This window comes from Leptopilina heterotoma, unplaced genomic scaffold, assembly GCF_015476425.1.
Source record: "Leptopilina heterotoma isolate Lh14 unplaced genomic scaffold, ASM1547642v1 Lhet_260, whole genome shotgun sequence".
In the NCBI taxonomy this organism is placed as follows: domain Eukaryota; kingdom Metazoa; phylum Arthropoda; class Insecta; order Hymenoptera; family Figitidae; genus Leptopilina; species Leptopilina heterotoma.
Window position 1 is genome coordinate 574,195 of NW_025110970.1, and position 19,470 is coordinate 593,664.

The 19,470-nt window shown below is 27.0% G+C and overlaps 2 protein-coding genes across 2 annotated transcripts in view; both read right to left on the reverse strand.

Moving 5' to 3' along the window:
- Positions 1 to 11,683, reverse strand: part of LOC122503420 (RNA binding protein fox-1 homolog 2) — a 411,323-nt gene extending 399,640 nt beyond the window's left edge. Inside the window, exons 1-2 of the mRNA XM_043613948.1 lie at positions 11,536 to 11,683; positions 11,190 to 11,455 (exon numbers count right to left, since the gene is read on the reverse strand). The gene's annotated coding sequence lies outside the window, so the exon portion shown is untranslated. The remainder of the gene's footprint in view (positions 1 to 11,189; positions 11,456 to 11,535) is intronic.
- On the reverse strand, positions 234 to 7,864 carry LOC122503419. Its single transcript, XM_043613945.1, has 9 exons — positions 7,042 to 7,864; positions 6,489 to 6,560; positions 5,752 to 5,958; positions 4,678 to 5,020; positions 3,980 to 4,177; positions 3,532 to 3,877; positions 3,208 to 3,447; positions 3,024 to 3,143; positions 234 to 2,919 (listed from the first exon to the last, which is right to left on the reverse strand). Exons 1-9 carry the CDS (start codon positions 7,056 to 7,058, stop codon positions 2,750 to 2,752), a joined length of 1,713 nt encoding a protein of 570 aa, XP_043469880.1. The 5' UTR covers positions 7,059 to 7,864; the 3' UTR covers positions 234 to 2,749.
- Positions 11,684 to 19,470: the final 7,787 nt, after the last annotated feature.

The window sequence follows — 19,470 nt, forward strand, 5'->3', positions numbered from 1 at the left end:
AGTTCTTTAAAAATTTAATGTCAATAATACTGCTGTCTAATTAAATTGCTTGCAATTCTCATTTTGTTTACACAAAATCAAAAGTCGCTTACGAGCTATGCGAACTCTGATTTTATGAACAATACAAATTACTAAGTTTACACTACGAAAAATACAATTAACAGCCTTTTCATTTTCTTAAAATTACGTAGAAATTCACAATAGTATATGTTTTTATTTTTACTTTTTAACACTATTTAAATAAAGTTCTTAAAAATTTAATGTCAATAATACTGCTGTCTAATTACACTGGGTAACAAAAAAATGACCATGTCGTGTTTATTTAAAAATTTTTGTGTTTATTGAAACTTTGGGTGTCAATGAACAAGAAAATACCAAAAAAATTTTTTAATTTATTCAGACCCCTAAAAAGGGGGGTTGAATTATAAAAAAACGGTGTTTTTTGAATTTTTTGAAGACCTGTAAAAAGAAAATGGGAAGACATAAAAAGCTCTAATATGGCTTAAAAGAAAGCTGAAACCTTTATCTTTAAGAAGCAAAACTGAAAAGTAATGTAAAAAATTCAGGGAACCTGTATTTATCGAGTAAGCCCCTAATGTATCATACATTCTGGTAAAAATGACTGGGAATCTGAGCATATCAATTTTCATAATCGGATTGGCTTCAAATTTGTTACTCAGGGGTTTTTGGGGTCGCTGATTACGAATCCGAAGTCAGACTTCAAAAATTCAAAATGGAGACTTTAACATGGCGGATTCAACCAAGTCTCGAGCGAATCCGAACGCCTTTCAACATTTTATTCGCTTTGTTGAAGCCGCCATTTTGAATTTTGGAAATCTAACTTCGGATTCGTAATCAGTGATCCCAAAAACCCCCGAATAACAAATTTGAAGCCAATCCGATTATGAAAAATTGATATGCTTAGATTCCCAGTCATTTTTACCAGAATGTATGATACATTAGGGGGGGGTAGTCGGTAAATACAGGTTCCCTGCAATTTTTACATAACTTTTCAGTTTTGGTTCTAAAAGATAAAGGTTTGAGCTCTCTTTTAAGCCATATTAGAGCTTTTTAAGTCTTCCCATTTTCTTTTTACAGGACTTCAAAAAATGCAAAAAACACCGTTTTTTAATAATTCAACCCCCCCTTTCTAGGGGTCTGAATAAATTTAAAAAAAAATTTTTGGTATTCTCTAATTCACTGACACCCAAACTTTCAATAAACACAAAAATTTTGAAATAAACACGACATGGTCATTTTTTTGTTACCCAGTGTTATATTGCTTGTAATTCTCATTTTGTTAACACAAAATCAAAAGTCGCTTACGAGCTATGCGAACTCTGATTTTACGAACAATACAAATTACTAAGTTTACACTACGAAAAATACAATTAACAGCCTTTTCATTTTCTTAAAATTACGTAGAAGTTCACAATAGTACATGTGTTTTTATTTTTACTTTTTAACATTATTTAAATAAAGTTCTTTAAAAGTTTAATATCAATAGTATTGCTATCTAATTAAATTGCTTGTAATTCTCATTTTGTTTACGCAAAATCAAAAGTCGCTTACGAGCTATGCGAACTCTGATTTTACGAACAATGCAAATTACAAAGTTTACAATACGAAAAATACGATTAACAGCCTTTTCATTTCCTTAAAATTACGTAGAAATTCTCAATAGTATATGTTTTTATTTTTAATTTTTAACATTATTTAAATAAAGTTCTTTAAAAGTTTAATATCACTATTATTGCTATCTAATTAAATTGCTTGTAATTCTCATTTTGCTTGTAATTCTCATTTTGTTTACACAAAATGAAAAGTCGCTTACGAGCTATGCGAACTCTGATTTTACGAACAATGCAAAGTACTAAGTTTACACTTTAAAAGATACGAATAACAGGCTATTCATTTGCTTAAAATTACGTAGAAATTCACAATAGTACATGTTTTTATTTTTAATTTTTAAGATTATTTAAATAAAGTTCTTTAAAAGTTTAATATCAATAGTATTGCTATCTAATTAAATTGCTTGTAATTCTCATTTTGTTTACGCAAAATGAAAAGTCGCTTACGAGCTATGCGAACTCTGATTTTACGAACAATGCAAATTACAAAGTTTACAATACGAAAAATACGATTAACAGCCTTTTCATTTCCTTAAAATTACGTAGAAATTCTCAATAGTATATGTTTTTATTTTTAATTTTTAACATTATTTAAATAAAGTTCTTTAAAAGTTTGATATCAATATTATTGCTATCTAATTAAATTGCTTGTAATTCTCATTTTGTTTTACACAAAATGAAAAGTCGCTTACGAGCTATGCGAACTCTGATTTTACGAACAATGCAAAGTACTAAGTTTACACTTTAAAAGATACGAATAACAGGCTATTCATTTGCTTAAAATTACGTAGAAATTCACAATAGTACATGTTTTTATTTTTAATTTTTAAGATTATTTAAATAAATTTCTTTAAAAATTTAATGTCAATAATACTGCTGTCTAATTAAATTGCTTGCAATTCTCATTTTGTTTACTCAAAATCAAAAGTCGCTTACGAGCTATGCGAACTCTGATTTTATGAACAATGCAAAGTACTAAGTTTACACTTTAAAAGATACGAATAACAGCCTTTTTATTTTCTTAAAATTACGTAGAAATTCATAATAATATATTCTTTTAATTCTAATTATTAACATTATTTAAGTAAAGTTTTTTAAAAACTTAATGTCGATAACACTTAGAACACTTTGTATACATTTGTATATCTGGCGCGACACATGGGACACTGTCCCCTCCCCAATACTTGGTATTGTATCCAACAAATTTCGTAAATTTTTAAATGTGCGCATGGTATAAAAATATATTCAGGAGCTCTTGTGTAGCAAACACAGCATAGGGGACGTTCAACTGCACAAAAGTACATGATCAATAAACATAATAAGAACATAAAAATAATTGCAATAAAAGAAATATTTTTTTCTCCTTTTTTCGTGAAATCTTTTCTACTTTACCTTGTGGCTCATCATTTCTTTCTTCTTCTAACACCTCGGCTACTACTTCTTGAGGATTTTGTTGAACTAATTCTACAACCGGTTCTGGTACGTTAATTACATCAAAGTAATTATCATTTCCTAATGAAAACAAGTTAATTATTTATTGATATTATTCTATCAAATTTGACATACAAGACCTTACCGTCTTCATTGTTGTGTTCCATTTCAAAGTAAAACGAAATTGGTTTCGAAAACATGTTTCGTGCTTGGTTCAATAAATCTTCTCCTGAGAATGAATCATCATTCATGTTGGACCACAATGTTTTGAGGTCAGTTCTTTTCTCTCTACTGAATAATTTCGGCATTCGAACATTTTGATAATCCTCTACACGAATATTTCGCAAATCAGTTTTTATTTTATGGAAATAGGATGACAAAAACCCTGTAAAAAGTGTCATTATATAATTATAATCATCTTTCGCAAAATATTTCAGATTAATTTTCTAAAATTGAATGTTTTATTTACGTGGATATCGCCAAGTTGCAGGAAATGTCCCTAATTTTGATTCCAACTGATTGGAATACAATTCAAAAAATTGTGTCGATTGATTGTAATTATTGTAGCAGGTCATATTTTCCGTTTGAACACCCTGAAGCCATTCCGTCTGGAACCAATCCAGGATGTTGTTGCATCTTGTGATTGTCAACTGTGATAATGTATTTAAAAAATTGTCGTATGTATATTCGATTAACTCTGCTGGGAATAATGGCAGTGCCATTAATCCCAATGCTAATTTCTTAATCTCATTATTATTATCATTGTTTTTTAACTCCATTTTGAGATTTTCTGCTACAAATTTCTTGTAAATATCCTGAAAATAAAATTGAACGTTATAGATCAAAATTTTCTTTTTATAATGGTATTGAAAAGAAATGCTTAGTAATAATAATAATAATAATAAAATTAGTTTTACTTCTTGATAATAATAAAGGCTCCTTAGAACATTTGCTTCCGGGAATACAAATTCAATAGACTCTTTCAAAATTACTTCATTTCCTGTAACTACTGTAGTCATTTGGAATATTGGCACAATTTCTTTTATTTTCAGAAAAAATGATTTGTAAGTTTCAATTGTAAGCCGCTCTAGTAGTCCAAGTGCAATGGGAATTAACTGTTGATTAATGACAGTATATTAAATATTTTTACATGATTAAAGGGAAATTGATTTTTAATCAAGTATTTTAATCTTTTATCAATTTGAGACACATGAATAAGTTAAAATAAAAAAAATTAGAATTTACAATTCATATAATATTATTGGACAGATTTTGAAAAATAAAAAAAACGTGTATTAATAAAATATAAAATTTGAACTGAAATATTCCAATCAGTTAAATGAAAATAGGATTCAATAGAGATGAATTGAAATTTGAAATTATCTAAATTTTGAGCTCTTTTTAAGTTGTTAATATTCTGATAATTAAAAACCAAATAAATAAATTAATTAATTATTAATTAATAATAATAAAACCTGTTAGAAATTTTTTTAAAATAAAGTTGCATTACGACAGATTTAATTGTAATTAATATAAATAAGAGTTGTATGAATTTCTTGAAAATTACTGAACAAAAATAGAAAAAAGAGAAGAAAAGAAATAAAAATACACTTACGCGATTATTTTTTAACATCAATAAAGATATTATTCCATCGGTCCAACCGCCTTGTGGTATACATTTCTTTGAAATGTGTATAAAATAATTCTCTGCCCGAAATGCACTCCTTGGGAAGTTGTTGTCGAAAATTGTACAACAGCTAGCATTGTCTTCTCCTGTTGAGAGATAATATGAAAGCACACCAGATTTGTGAGATTTCAAAAAACCCCATTCATCACTATTAATAGTGTCGGTGAAAACAAGTAAATTATCTATCTCTTCTGGAACATGGCTGTAACGCCATCTTCTCATATTCTCTTTCATCCTTGTGAAAGAAATGTTTCCTTCCTGTTCATTATGACTAGAAAGAAAAAATATAGTTAATTTTAAAAAATATTGGTATTTTACGAGGGGCAAACAACTCTAGAATTTGGTGTACACCTAATACAATAATAATTCAGTTATTTACGGTAATTCATATTAGTATAATTCAATTCAAGTGTACACCATATAATTCACGAGTTGTTCACCCCTTCACTGCAAAAATAAGTATCTTATTTGATATCTTAAAATAAGATGTAAGATGGAAAAATGGTATCTTACATCTTAAAATAAGATGTTTTCTAAAGTATCTTACTGATTTTTAAGATGCTTTATACGTCTTAGATATTTCTTCTATCTTAAAAAAGTAAGATACTTCTGTAAGTTTTTTAAAGTATCTTAAATTAAGATGTTTCTGTCTCAATAAGATGTTTAGCTATAAGATACTTGTGAATTGTAAGATGCGAAAAAAATTTAAGTTACTAAAAACTAAGATGCATAAAATGTCTTACATATAAGCCCATAGTTAACCTCAAAACTTTTTTTCTGAAAAATATGCTGAAAATGTGTACGAAGATGCTTTTAGCATCTTAAATTAAGACATTTTAAATGACTAAAAAGTTACTACAATAACATCTTAGAAATGACTACAAAAACATCTTAATTAAGATACTTCTTTTTGCAGTGTTGGTATTTTATAAATGTTATATAACATTAAAATTTAAAACTTATTTGCGATTTCTTTAGAAAAAAAGATATATTTATGTATACAGATCCATTATGTTGTTGTAAACATCTCTCAATGAATCTGGCTGTGTTCTTGCACTATTTCTGAGCTCTCTTCTTAATGAAAATTCCTCCTCTTCCCTCGGATCGACTGTATGTTTGTGATTTGATGTCAATATAAATTGATTATTTCTATTGATTTTACCTCGTCCTGGGCAATTTTTCTTCTTATGATTTCGACATATCAGGTAACTAAATTAAAATATAATTTAAATTTTGTAAATTTTTTATTTTATACTTTAATTGCATAGTATTTTAGAAACATTTTTTAAAATAATTTTAATACAAAATCAATAAATATAATGAGCATTAAAAGTTTTTTTTATTAGTGAAATTAAACCTTTTTTGAGATAGTTAATAAAATGATCAATTCCAATTGAAACGAAGACGTTTTATGTAAAATATATTTAATTTCAAATTTTCAGTTAGAATTATTCAAAAACACAATTATATTTAAAACTAATTTTCAACAGTAAACAAATAAAACTTTTTCACTTTTTTTAATATTATTTTCAGGAACTCAACTACTATTCAAAATTATTAAATTATTTCTCTCAATAAATTGTAATTTTTTGTCAACAGTAAAAGCTTTAATAATTTTAAATAATTTCGATCGATGACAATAAATTTAAATCGATTAAAATTTAATTTCAATACAATAATGCAGTACAATTTTTTTACATATCTATAAATAATTAATATATTGTGCAGACATAACTTACGTTATATTTCTTTCCATTTTGTTTAAAATGTACATATAGCCTTCGATGAAATATATACCTCCTATGGGTACACTGTAAGACAATAAAAATGAATATTTAACACTGTATTTTAAGAATCATAATTTTTCAAAACACTGAAGCCTTATAGTGAATTGAGGCCTTGGATCGAATAACTCGCCCGACGCTCGGAGACTCGCGCTAATACCAGTCGGGTAGCAGTGAGTGGCCCAGAGGCGCTCACTGACTGGCATTAGCGCGTGTCTCCGAGCGTCGGGCGAGTTATTCGATCCAAGGCCTCAATTGATATCCTAATGTGCACTTCATAAAATATGAATGTCGTTTAATTATTTACCAAAAAAGGAAGAACGAAATATGTAGTTATTTTTGATCTTTAAATACCAATGTTACCATTTTCATACTTGTCAAAATTAACATAACTGCGTTAGATATTATTTCTTGTTATACCAAGAAAAGCTAAATCACTTTTTTCTTATTTTGGTCATGTCAAACTTGACAAATTTTCTCATTATAATATTATAGTTATTATACTTACATTCTTCCTCCCTCCATCTTTTTTATCTTTTACTCGAAGAAACACAATGCATAAAAATTTAGCTTTTTTATTATTCACTGTTTAAGTAAAATACTTTTCTTTATGAAGGAACCCGGGACTTCTTCTCTTTAATATTAAAGTGTTATACACACTTTTCTTTGGCAACGAATGGTAGTGCAATATATATTCTGGCACTGAAGGAACTAATATAAACGCAAACATTTATAACATTATTTATTCACTAATAGTTGTATAATTAGTTTTTAATTTATATAAACTATTAGTACAGCGGAACAAATGCGTTTGTAAATTCACCCTCATACAGTTTGCGCAGGGATGGGTACGTAACATACTTCATGTATGTTACCTGGGTTTGTTACTGTATGTTACCTAGTATGTTACGTCCTTACATTGTTACATCCATGTAATTTTCGAGAGTGGGGGGTTACATACGTATGTTACTTTATGTAACATACATGTAACATACGTAGAAAACCTCGAGTTTGTTACATTTACCCATCCCTGAGTTTGCGCAAGCTGTATCTAAATTGTGTCTGCGCCTTTATTCTGCTCAGGGCTTAAGCTGTGAACGAGCCTTTATACTATACAAGCGCATTGTTGTCTGGTTCGTGATCGTAGACAGGTCACATAGAGATCAGTGAGACAGGTATTGTAATTGTAATTATTATTTAATAGTGTAAATATTTGTTTTGAATATTATTATGATTCAATAATACCTATTTATATGAAAATTATTAAAGGAGTGAAAAATGTTAATTTACAGGTTCAAGTGAAATATTACAATGGCTTTGTTTAATGACCATGTTTGGAACAATTACCGTTATGTTATTCGTGAAAAAGCAGATACTGTAATGTAAGCATGTAATTTTATAATTAAATAAAATTATCATTTTTAAAAATAATAGAATTTTAAAACTTTCTAATTTAAAATTTTGTTGAGAACACTAAAAAAAATTCAATTTTGGAGAAATTACAAGTAATTGCAGAAATTCAACTATTTAAAAAAAATAATAAAATTCAACTACAGTAGAACCCCGGTTATCCGAGCTCGCTTTATCCGAGGTCTCGATTATCCGAGGTGGCCTCCGAAGAGGATATACTGCTTTATCCGAGTATTGCGGCTGGCCTAGTCCGAGTAATCCGAGTTGCGACATTAAAAAAAGTTGAATAATATTTGAAAATTTTTTGTTATTTTAATAAATTACATAAGTTATTATGAAATTATAAAAATCCCTTTCTCGTTTATATTAGAGACTTTTTTATAAATAAAATGTTAAATTACGTATATATTATAATAAAAGTCCGTTTTATCCGAGTTTTCGCTTTATCCGAGGTAGGTCCGGTGCACATTAGCTCGGATAATCGGGGTTCTACTGTATGTACAAAATTTGAAAAAAAAATTTTTGTAAAAATACCAATAGGTAACGGGTACAGTGACCGACACCCATTCAGTGAACGACACCCTAAATTAAAAATCTCAATAAATGTAAAACAAAACATTACTAATGTATATTTAAAAAATGTTAATATTATTAACCCGTTGCCTGTTTCCGACCCACGGGTGGGTCGTGAGAAAGTATGGCCATAACTGTTTCCGACCCACCCGTGGGTCGTGTTCACTATCACTCAAAATAAATATAATTTGTTTATAAATTGATAAATATTTTTCTTTATATCAATATTATAAGAAATTATAAGGGTCATTAATGATATTTTAGAAAATAATTGAATAATTAGTTATAATTTAAATATATTATACTATTTAAAAAAGTATCAGATTCCGCTGGGCAGTTTGGGACAATCATGTTGTATTTTCCTCAAACAGTTAAGGGGTTAAATGAAATGTTTGGAAGCTATTAAAATAACAGCAATATTAATTTCGTTTATATTTCGGATAAAATTTCAAGTTCTATAGAGATAACCTCAAAATTCACTTTTTGAGGTTATCTTCACATATAAAGTAAAATGCGTTGTGAAAAATAAATTAAATATTGTTACTACTTTAATAGCTTCCACATATTGTATTTTATAATATTAATATTTTTAAAATGTACATTAATGATGTTTTGTTTTATATTTGTTGCTATATTGAATGTAGGGTGTCGTTCACTGGATGGGTGTCGGTCACTGTACCCGTTACCCTATCATCTTTATAAATAACAAAATTCTTCTCCAAAGTTCAATCATTACTTTCCTAAATGTCAAAACAATTCTTGTCCTAATATCAATTATTTTCAAAAAATTTTCTAATTTCAATGACTTTCAATATCTACTATTTTAATAATTATCTCTCGGTCATCTTTAATATTATAAAACATGAAGAAGTCGATCACTCCGAGTCTTCGACTCGGAGCAATCGATGTCTTCATATTTTATAACAATACTTTTATCAGTTGTTTAATTTAAAAAAGGTTTGAATTTGAAATTTTTGAATGTCTTAATTCCTGTGGAAAATCCTGTTCCAAAAATAAGATTAAAAAAAATAGAAATTATGCAAATATTTTTCTTCTTTTTCTAAAACAAAATAATAATTTTCTTAAAAAAATTGTGATTCGTAAACAAAAATAATGCAAAATAAATTGCATTATTATTTACTTTTTTATAATTTTTCTTTTCAAATATTTTCAATTTTTAAAATTAATATATTAAAAATCATCGAATTGTTGCAAACAATTTTATCAAAAAATTTGATGATAATAGAATTCCTTCAAAGGATTTTATTATTTAGTAAAATAACTAAATTCTCGCAAAGAATTTTATTAAAATTTTTTAAAATCCTAATTAAATTCTTTTTAAGAATTTTTTTCAATTTTTTTTTAAACTAATGGAGTTTCTTTAATAATTTTAATTGAAAATTTTGAAAACATTTTAATTTTATGAAGAAGAATTTTATTAAAAGTGAATTGAAAATAAGTGAATTCTTGCGGAGAATTTTACTATTTATAAAAATTGTTTCGAAGAATTTATTAAAATTTTTGGACATAGTTGAAATTTATGGAAATATTTAAAAATATTTGAATTCATCCGAGGAATTCAATTAAAATTGTTTTGAAAATCAATGGATTTTTGTAAATATTTTACTATTGAAAACAATAATTGAATTGTTTATAAGGATTTTATTATTTATAAAAATAATTAAATTGTTTCGCAAGAATTTTTAAAAATTTTAAGAATTAATTAAATTGTAATGAGGAATTTTATAGAAATATTTTAGAATAACGAAAGTTTTTCGAGAAATTCAATTAAAGTTGTTTCGAAAATAATGGAATTTCTTTAAAGAATTTATTTATTAAAAATTCCGAAAAAAAGCCTTTTAAAAAAAGGGAATTTAACTTTTCTTTTCTGGCACTCCTTGGGATTAAAGTAGACGAAAAGACGAAAAAATACATATTTTTGACTTTTTAAAATAATAATTTTAAACTATTTTTCAAAGCCTTCAAACTTGCTATGTTTCTAAACAGTGAAAAAAACATTCTTTCGTAAATTTAATGTAAAATCCCCGAAAATCAATATTTTTTGATCGGACAAGTCTCTTTCTCTTCAAAAACGTTCAAAGAATGAAACCTAATTGTTCAATTAAAAAAAAATTCATTTTTAATATTGTTTAGTATATCTGAGTAATACTCAGGCGCGAGTCCCTTCGAAATTGCTCTATAAAATTAATATGAAAGCAGTGTAACAAATTTATTTTTCTACTTTTCAATTATTTCATTTATTTATTTTCAACTTAATGTATTTCAGTTCGGAAACGTTTAATTTATAAAGAAAGTCACAAATTTACTATGAATTTATTTAATTCAATTCTAAAAGTCTCTCACAAAAAATTATAACTATATTCGATCCAAATTTCTTATTCGATTATAATCAAATTATCGCGTATCTGGCCAGAAATAAAATCTAAATTAGAAAACACACATACGAAACACACATAGTTATATAAAAAAATTGAAGAACGTGAATTCCCTTCAGGAGTCGATGATAATAAATAGAATATGAATTTGGTTTTACGACTAAAATTATTATACAAATTAAAAGGGCACAGCTGATGTGTGTGGTCAAGAAGATAATTACATAAAATGTTTTTCGAGTTAAATAATGCGTATGGAGAAACTAATAAATTGACTCACCGTTGCAAATTTATATAAAATGATTTTGAGAGCGACCTACGTGACTTCGGTGGCTCAGTCGTCAAGAAGATTGTTCGGAGATGATCTCCTAGTCAAAGCAAATGATCGGTGGACAATTCCAACTCCAATAAAATGATAATAAAAATGAGTTTCGCCTCGATTGTTTCTCGAAATAACGTCTTAATGGAATAAACTATATATTTTGGTAGACAATTACAGCTTCACAGCAACGAACTTCACGATGCTTATATTTTGCGCACCAACCGCTATAATTTAATTTAACAAATAATTAACACTCGAATAAAACAATAATCCAACAAAATTTAGATTTTTATCACTCTCTTACCCCAATCGGGCGTTGTGAAAAATTCGTTTTATTGCAAGTTAAGCAACGCAACTTGCCGACCTGCTCTGCACCGAGGTGCCTGTACTGAGGTCTTGACCACACTAATTCGACTACTCAAATTCACGATTAATTTCTGGCTCTCCTCACACACACACCATCACACCTTATCGCCTTCTTTCCCATATTTCGACGAATCATCATATATTTCTCACAGCAGATAAATATAAAACTAAATATATCGTTGGAAAGGTAATGAAACAAGCTTTCAAATAATGTAAATATCGAGTCTTTAAATTTATAAACCTGGGCTAGGTAGTCTCTTAAATAAAGCGAAAAGCGTCCTGCCGGCAGGACCGGGCTTCGTCATTCTGTGACTAAAAATTATGTGAATTTTTGGAACATGTAACTTCTTCAAACTACCCAGCCCTTAGTTTTGAACTTACAAGCTCGATATTTATATGCGCTGAAAGCTTGTTTCATTACCTTTCCAATGATATATATCATTTTTTATTAATCTGAATTCATGTTAGTTTTCTTTAGTGATTTCAGAGGGACTCACCTGAGTCTTTTTCGTCCTGCCGGAAGGACGTTGGACGATCTATCATTAACCAATATTAATTTATAGATATTACGTATGCTGTAAATATAAAAATGGAACATGTAAGGGTAGTGGGAATTTGAAAAACAATATTTTCACGCCCACAAAAAACCACACACATCCTCCGAATTTAAGGGAATTGAAGGAGAGAGAGTTTAAGAAACAACTGTTCTTAGAAGTCACCACAACTATGGAAAGTTATAGAAAAATTTATGACAAAGTTCGTCCGTTGTAAGTAATAATAATTAATAATTATATTTTTCTCTAATACATAAAAAAACATATTTTAAAACTTTTGCAATCTTGTTTAATTAATATTGTGTTTTTAAAATTAGCCACAGAGAAGCAGCTGTAACTGTAACTTTTCCAAAAATTGAAAGCTCCATGTTTAAATGGAGAAAGAAATGTATACCTGATAAACCGAATTCTTTCTTCTCGTATATATAGAAATGGTTACTTCTAACGAATGGAAGCATCTATTGAAATACGACCAACACTCAGTTAACGTTTCCCTCGCAGTTGGCAATGATAGATCGAAATCCATTGTTTTTATGGACATTGATTTTGCTAATACTCTTTGTAGCAATAACATGATTTTTTTAGATGCTACTTACAAAGTAGTGCCAATTTTAGGCGATGCATTTCAGTTGTTAGTATTGATGACTCACAAATTTGGTCACGTAAGTATAATTAACGATATTCAAATCACAGGAGCATGCTTATATTTTGGACTGTATATTATTAAAATTATTTCATTTTTTAAGTACTTATTATAAGTGCAACCAATGTGCTAATATATTTTTAAAAAATATTGTATTTTATATTTTCATAATATTTTAACCAATTTTCATTTAGTTTAATTTAGCTTAGTTGAAATTAGATAAACAATCCAAAAATATTAATTGTTTTTAAACTAACTCTCATTTAGAGTGCGTTAGAAAAATTCCTTTTTAAAATGAAAATTCATCATTTGTAAAACATAGCCCTAAAATGGATCTTTTATGCTTTCATCAAATTATTTATTAATTAAAAAAAGCAATATAGGGTAACTGTACCAATTGTCGAGGGTTTTAGGCAACATGTGACTTTGACATTTTTTTTCTCGGAAGTAAATGCACTTAAAAATTTGATTTTTGTATATTTGGACGAAGGATCTAATAATGTTTAATATTCATATTTATTTTTTTAATATAAACTAAATTGTTAAGCAAAAAATATATTTAAAAGTCAATCGAGCAAAAGCACCATTTGTCGATGGTCTTGTGCTAATTTCTCGAGGGTCTGTTCCAATTGTCGAGGGTATGACATTTTTAAACATATAACCCAATATAACCTAACAATTAACCTGTACAGATATTAGAAAATCGAGTAGATATTTATTTTTTCGATAAAAATATTATAGAACATTACCAGAAAACAAATATATTTATTTAACTATAATTGAATAATTTATAATATCGATATAAAACATTTTTATAGTAGATGATACAGGACAGAAAATTATTTAACTGTTTTTTAAACTTTCATAAATATAAGTTAATTAAATTTAATCAATTTTGTTAATCAGACATTAATTGAAAAAATAAATTAATTTAAGACACATTAAATTTGTAAACGAATAAAATAAACTTTTATTACGAACTATAAATATAATGGTTAATTATAATTAAACTATAGTACAAAATTTTTTAGTTTTAAATAATGCATTTTTTTATTAATTTTTTTCCGTCTTCCTCGTTTTTTTGGTTGATTATTTTCTGTTGGTTGTAAATTTTTGGAGCATTTTTTTTTCTTTTTCTCTGTACCTATAAATGTTTGGCATTTATGTTTGACGTTTAGTAAATAAACACTTAACCATCGATAAATGGTGCATCAGCGAAAAAAGTGACTACACCAATTTTCGAGTCATTACCTCGAAAAATGGAACTGTCAAAAAAAAGGAACCAAATACCGATGATTTGCTTTTAAAAAATATTAAATATTTTTTTTTAACAAAAAAACATGCATACAAAATTAATTTAGTTCGTGTACAAAATTATAATAATAATTTTGTACACAAAAAGTCATTATAAATACGTTTAATTTGCATTTCTAAAAATCTGTTTTAATCAACCTGAAGTATTAAGAAAATGGAGATTCGTGTATATTTCACAGCAGTGAATTATAATATTAATTAAATAATTATTTTAGTAGAATCGCTACGAAATTTGTATATATAAATATACAGTTGAAAATACAAAGATTATTTCGAAATTTTTTTTGTTCTTAAATATTATATATTATACTATTTATCTAAAAAAGAAAATTATTATCCTCGACAATTGGAGCACCCTCGGCAATTGGTGCAGTTACCCTATACTGCCTTTTTCATAAGTTTATAATTAAACTTATAAACTTACTTAGGGGCCGTACACATAATACGTCACGCGATTTTGGACCATTTTTGACCCCTCCCTCCCCCTATGTCACACTTCGTCACAAATCTTGAACCCCCCCTCCCCCCTACGTCACGTCACACACGTAAATTTCACTGTAAATTTTATACATTGGACAATATATATTATATCTTACACTCTAAATTATTGAATCGCAGTTAAAAATACCTGATTTAAAAGCAAAAAGTCAGTCACTAATTCAAATAGTAATATTTTTTTTCTGAAAATTAGTTGAAAATAACTGATGTTTCAATACAATTGTTTTTGATTGATTCAATTAGTCACGTTTAACTACCTACATAGCACAAATTGTGTAAAGATTTAAATATCCCACTTCAATAAATGTTTAGCGCGAAACTTTCCTGAAAATTTAATTTTAATCTTTACACAATTTTAAAATAAACTTTGTAAGTAAATTTTTCGAATTATGCAAGCAAATCTTTAATATACAATATTTAGAAAAATTTCGGTGTTTTGTGAATAATTTTTCAGTTATTTTTAACTGATTCAGAAGCAAAAAGTCAGTCACTACTGATTGTCAGTTAAAACCATGATTTTTAACTGATTCAAATTAAGAGAATATATTATTTATCATCATATTATAAATAATATGCCAATAGATGTTAAACAGGTACATAATAGATATTAAATAGTTTAAAGCATTTTTAACTTGTTTTATTTAGAAAAAGTGACATTGTCACATATAATTTCTTATAATCTTTGAATTTAAAAGATTGTGACGTAACACATGAGTTCACCCCCCCTCCCCCATGTCACACTTAGTCACAATTCTCTGACCCCCTCCCTCCCCCTAGACGCGTGACGTATTATGTGTACGGCCCCTTACTTACTTACTTTTTTGTTTTTTATTATAAGTTTATTATTTTTTAATTATTATTATGAATTGTAGTTAAACAGAATAAGTTAAGATGACGGTATAGACTTCTAAAGTCGAAAGACTATAATTGTCTTACTTAATTTAAAATAAAATATGTATCATATTTTTCAGTAATCTCTTTTACTTTAACTATTCTATAGTTCTCAGTCATTTACTAGAGTTGCCATATAGAAATTTTACTTTGCTTTTAACAGATTTCTAAACAGAAGTTTTACTTTTAGTATGATCCTAAAAAATATTTTAAAATGAATTAATACACACAAAATTTTCTTATTCTCTCACGTACGTAAAAGTATCATTAGTTATAAAATTGTTGGAAACACCAATACTTTCTTTCAGATAAATATTTAATCATTATTTATCCATGACAATTTAGATTTTCAAAAATTTTAAACGTTTTTAAATTTCATTATTTAATTCCTACTGTAACTTTTCCAAAATTCTTTTTGTACAGGAATGCCGCAGGTCAGGGAAATCAGGGGAAAGTCAGGGATTTTTATTTAAGTAACTGGAAAAAATTGAATTTTGGAGTAGTAACAAATGATTACAGAAATTCAATAATTTTCAAAAGTAATAAAATTCTTCGCAAAAATTGAATTATGTTCAAAAATTTTTAAAAATTATCGTCAAAATTCAATTATCTTTAAAAATAATAAAATTCTTCTCCAAATTTTCATTATTTTCAAAAATTTTAATGAAATTCTTTGCAAAATTTCAATTATTTTCAAAAAATTTTTCTTAATTCAATGATTTTCAATATCTACTGTTTAAATAAAATTTTTCAAAATATTTCAATTATTTAAAAAAGAATTTCTGATAAAATTCTAAACAAACTTCGCAATAATTCAATTATTTTCATAAATAATTACATTTTTTACAAAAATTAAATTATTTTCATGAATAATAAAATTCATCAAATTTCAATTATTTTTAATACAATTTTAATTGAATTCCTCGAAAAATTTAATTATTCTTGCAATGAATTTTTTCAATTTTTTTTAAATAATTGAAATAATGTAAAGAATCTTATTATTTATGAAAATAATTAAATTCTTGCATCGAATTTTATTACATTTTTTTAAATAATTGAATTCTTTTGAGAACTTTTAGCTCGTAAGCGACTTATCATTTTGTGTAAACAAAATGAGAATTACAAGCAATTTAATTAGATAGCAATAATATTGATATTAAACTTTTAAAGAACTTTATTTAAATAATGTTAAAAATTAAAAATAAAAACATATACTATTGAGAACTTCTACGTAATTTTAAGAAAATGAAAAGGCTGTTAATTGTATTTTTCGTAGTGTAAACTTAGTAATTTGTATTGTTCGTAAAATCAGAGTTCGCATAGCTCGTAAGCGACTTTTGATTTTGTGTTAACAAAATGAGAATTACAAGCAATATAACACTGGGTAACAAAAAAATGACCATGTCGTGTTTATTTCAAAATTTTTGTGTTTATTGAAAGTTTGGGTGTCAGTGAATTAGAGAATACCAAAAATTTTTTTTTAAATTTATTCAGACCCCTAGAAAGGGGGGGTTGAATTATTAAAAAACGGTGTTTTTTGCATTTTTTGAAGTCCTGTAAAAAGAAAATGGGAAGACTTAAAAAGCTCTAATATGGCTTAAAAGAGAGCTCAAACCTTTATCTTTTAGAACCAAAACTGAAAAGTTATGTAAAAATTGCAGGGAACCTGTATTTACCGACTACCCCCCCCCCTAATGTATCATACATTCTGGTAAAAATGACTGGGAATCTAAGCATATCAATTTTTCATAATCGGATTGGCTTCAAATTTGTTATTCGGGGGTTTTTGGGATCACTGCCCTACTAAAAATAAAATCAGGAATCGTCATGAATGGTCAGAATTTCTGAACATTCCTGAACAGTCTCACCACTTCTGACGTCTTCGAACGTTTCTCACCATTCCTAACCAAATACTTTCCAAGCTCCTCCCACTTTACTCCCACCATTTTCGAAGCTGTGACCATTTCTAAAATTCCTGACCATTTCTGAAATTCTTTACTATTTCTGAAATGTGTGAACACATAACCTATAAAAATTTTGGTACATCTTTCTAATTTTGGTAAAGTCTCATGAAAATTTATATATACATATAAAATCTTTCAAATTTATTTTTTACATTTCAGAATACATTATTCTATTATAAAAATTGTTCTTTTAACTTAACAAAAGTTCTCATTTTTCAAATTGGTATAATTATTGAATTAATTATACAGCAAAAGTAGGTAAATAAATCAAAACATTCGGACCGTTCTTTTAACATTATTTAATATATTTATTTAATGTATATTTATAATATATTAATTTAATATATGTATATTTACTTGTAATTATTTAATATAGTTAATTAATAATAAATTTTGTTCCATAATATTAGTAATTTACTATACCAGTCAGTACTTATTATGAGAAGTATTTGCATTATAATTGAAATACAGTTATATTTAAATTATTATTAATCATTATTGGAATAATTTCTTACTATAATGATTATTAATAATTTAAATTTAAAATTTATAAAAATTTCAATATTGCATTAATAATTTATTATTATTATAAATTATAATGTTAAATTAAATTAATATTCAATACTAAATTCATTTTAAATGCAGATATAATAATAATTATTATTAATCTGTATTCGTATTATAGTTTATGAAACATTACAAATTGTAAAGTTAAGACTTAATTTATTATTGATTCAATTAATAATGTTAATTTTTATTAATTCACATAACCTATTATGACTAAATTGAAATATAATTAATTAATAAAAATTATTTAACAGTTTATTCTGATTTATTGATAATATTGGTAATTGAATTTTACTATTTTACAGTTGCTCTTTATATAGACAGTTGAATCCAGAAATATGTAAGTCGGTTCGGTAGTCGCAGTCGTTAGGGCAGTTAGTTTAGGCACTAGGTTAGGTCATGCGTCGGGGTTCGATCCCCGTAGGGTCCAAATTTTAATTTAATTCCGGCAATTAGTTTCAAGTTGTTCCGTATGTAAACAAACTGATATTAATTAATAAAATATATTTTTTAAAATTAATTTGTTGCAACTTTTTGCATATTGTTTAAATGAATAAAACAGAAGTGGCTTAAAAATATGGTCAAAAATGAGATATAAATGGTCTCAAATAGTCACCAATTATGGGCGGGGTCAACAAAGAGGAGGGGATAGTAGCAAACTTGTGACCACTTTAAACTTCCTCCTGATCAGTTGTGATAGATTTCTGACGAGATCCATCCAGAATCGTAAGAAAACTGGATTAAAGTAGTCAGGCGGCCTGACCATTTGTCTGACCATTCCTGATTTTATTTTTAGTAGGGTGATTACGAATCCGAAGTTAGATTTCCAAAATTCAAAATGGCGGCTTCAACAAAGCGAATAAAATGTTGAAAGGCGTTCGGATTTGGTTGAATCCGCCATGTTAAAGTCTCCATTTTGAAATTTTGAAGTCTGACTTCGGATTCGTAATCAGCGACCCCAAAAACCCCTGAGTAACAAATTTGAAGCCAATCCGATTATGAAAATTGATATGCTCAGATTCCCAGTCATTTTTACCAGAATGTATGATACATTAGGGGGTTACTCGATAAATACAGGTTCCCTGAATTTTTTACATTACTTTTCAGTTTTGCTTCTTAAAGATAAAGGTTTCAGCTTTCTTTTAAGCCATATTAGAGCTTTTTATGTCTTCCCATTTTCTTTTTACAGGTCTTCAAAAAATTCAAAAAACACCGTTTTTTTATAATTCAACCCCCCTTTTTAGGGGTCTGAATAAATTAAAAAATTTTTTTTGGTATTTTTTTGTTTATTGACACCCAAAGTTTCAATAAACACAAAAATTTTTAAATAAACACGACATGGTCATTTTTTTGTTACCCAGTGTAATTAGACAGCAGTATTATTGACATTAAATTTTTAAAGAACTTTATTTAAATAGTGTTAAAAAGTAAAAATAAAAACA

What these genes read in the sequence shown, in the direction of transcription:
- LOC122503419 (XM_043613945.1), bottom strand. An exon ending in AAAATGGAAAGAAATATAAC is followed by an intron (nt 5,959 to 6,488) that starts GTAAGTTATGTC and finishes ATTTTAATTTAG; the next exon opens with TTACCTGATATGTCGAAATC. An exon ending in TACAACAACATAATGGATCT is followed by an intron (nt 5,021 to 5,751) that starts GTATACATAAAT and finishes TTTTCTTTCTAG; the next exon opens with TCATAATGAACAGGAAGGAA.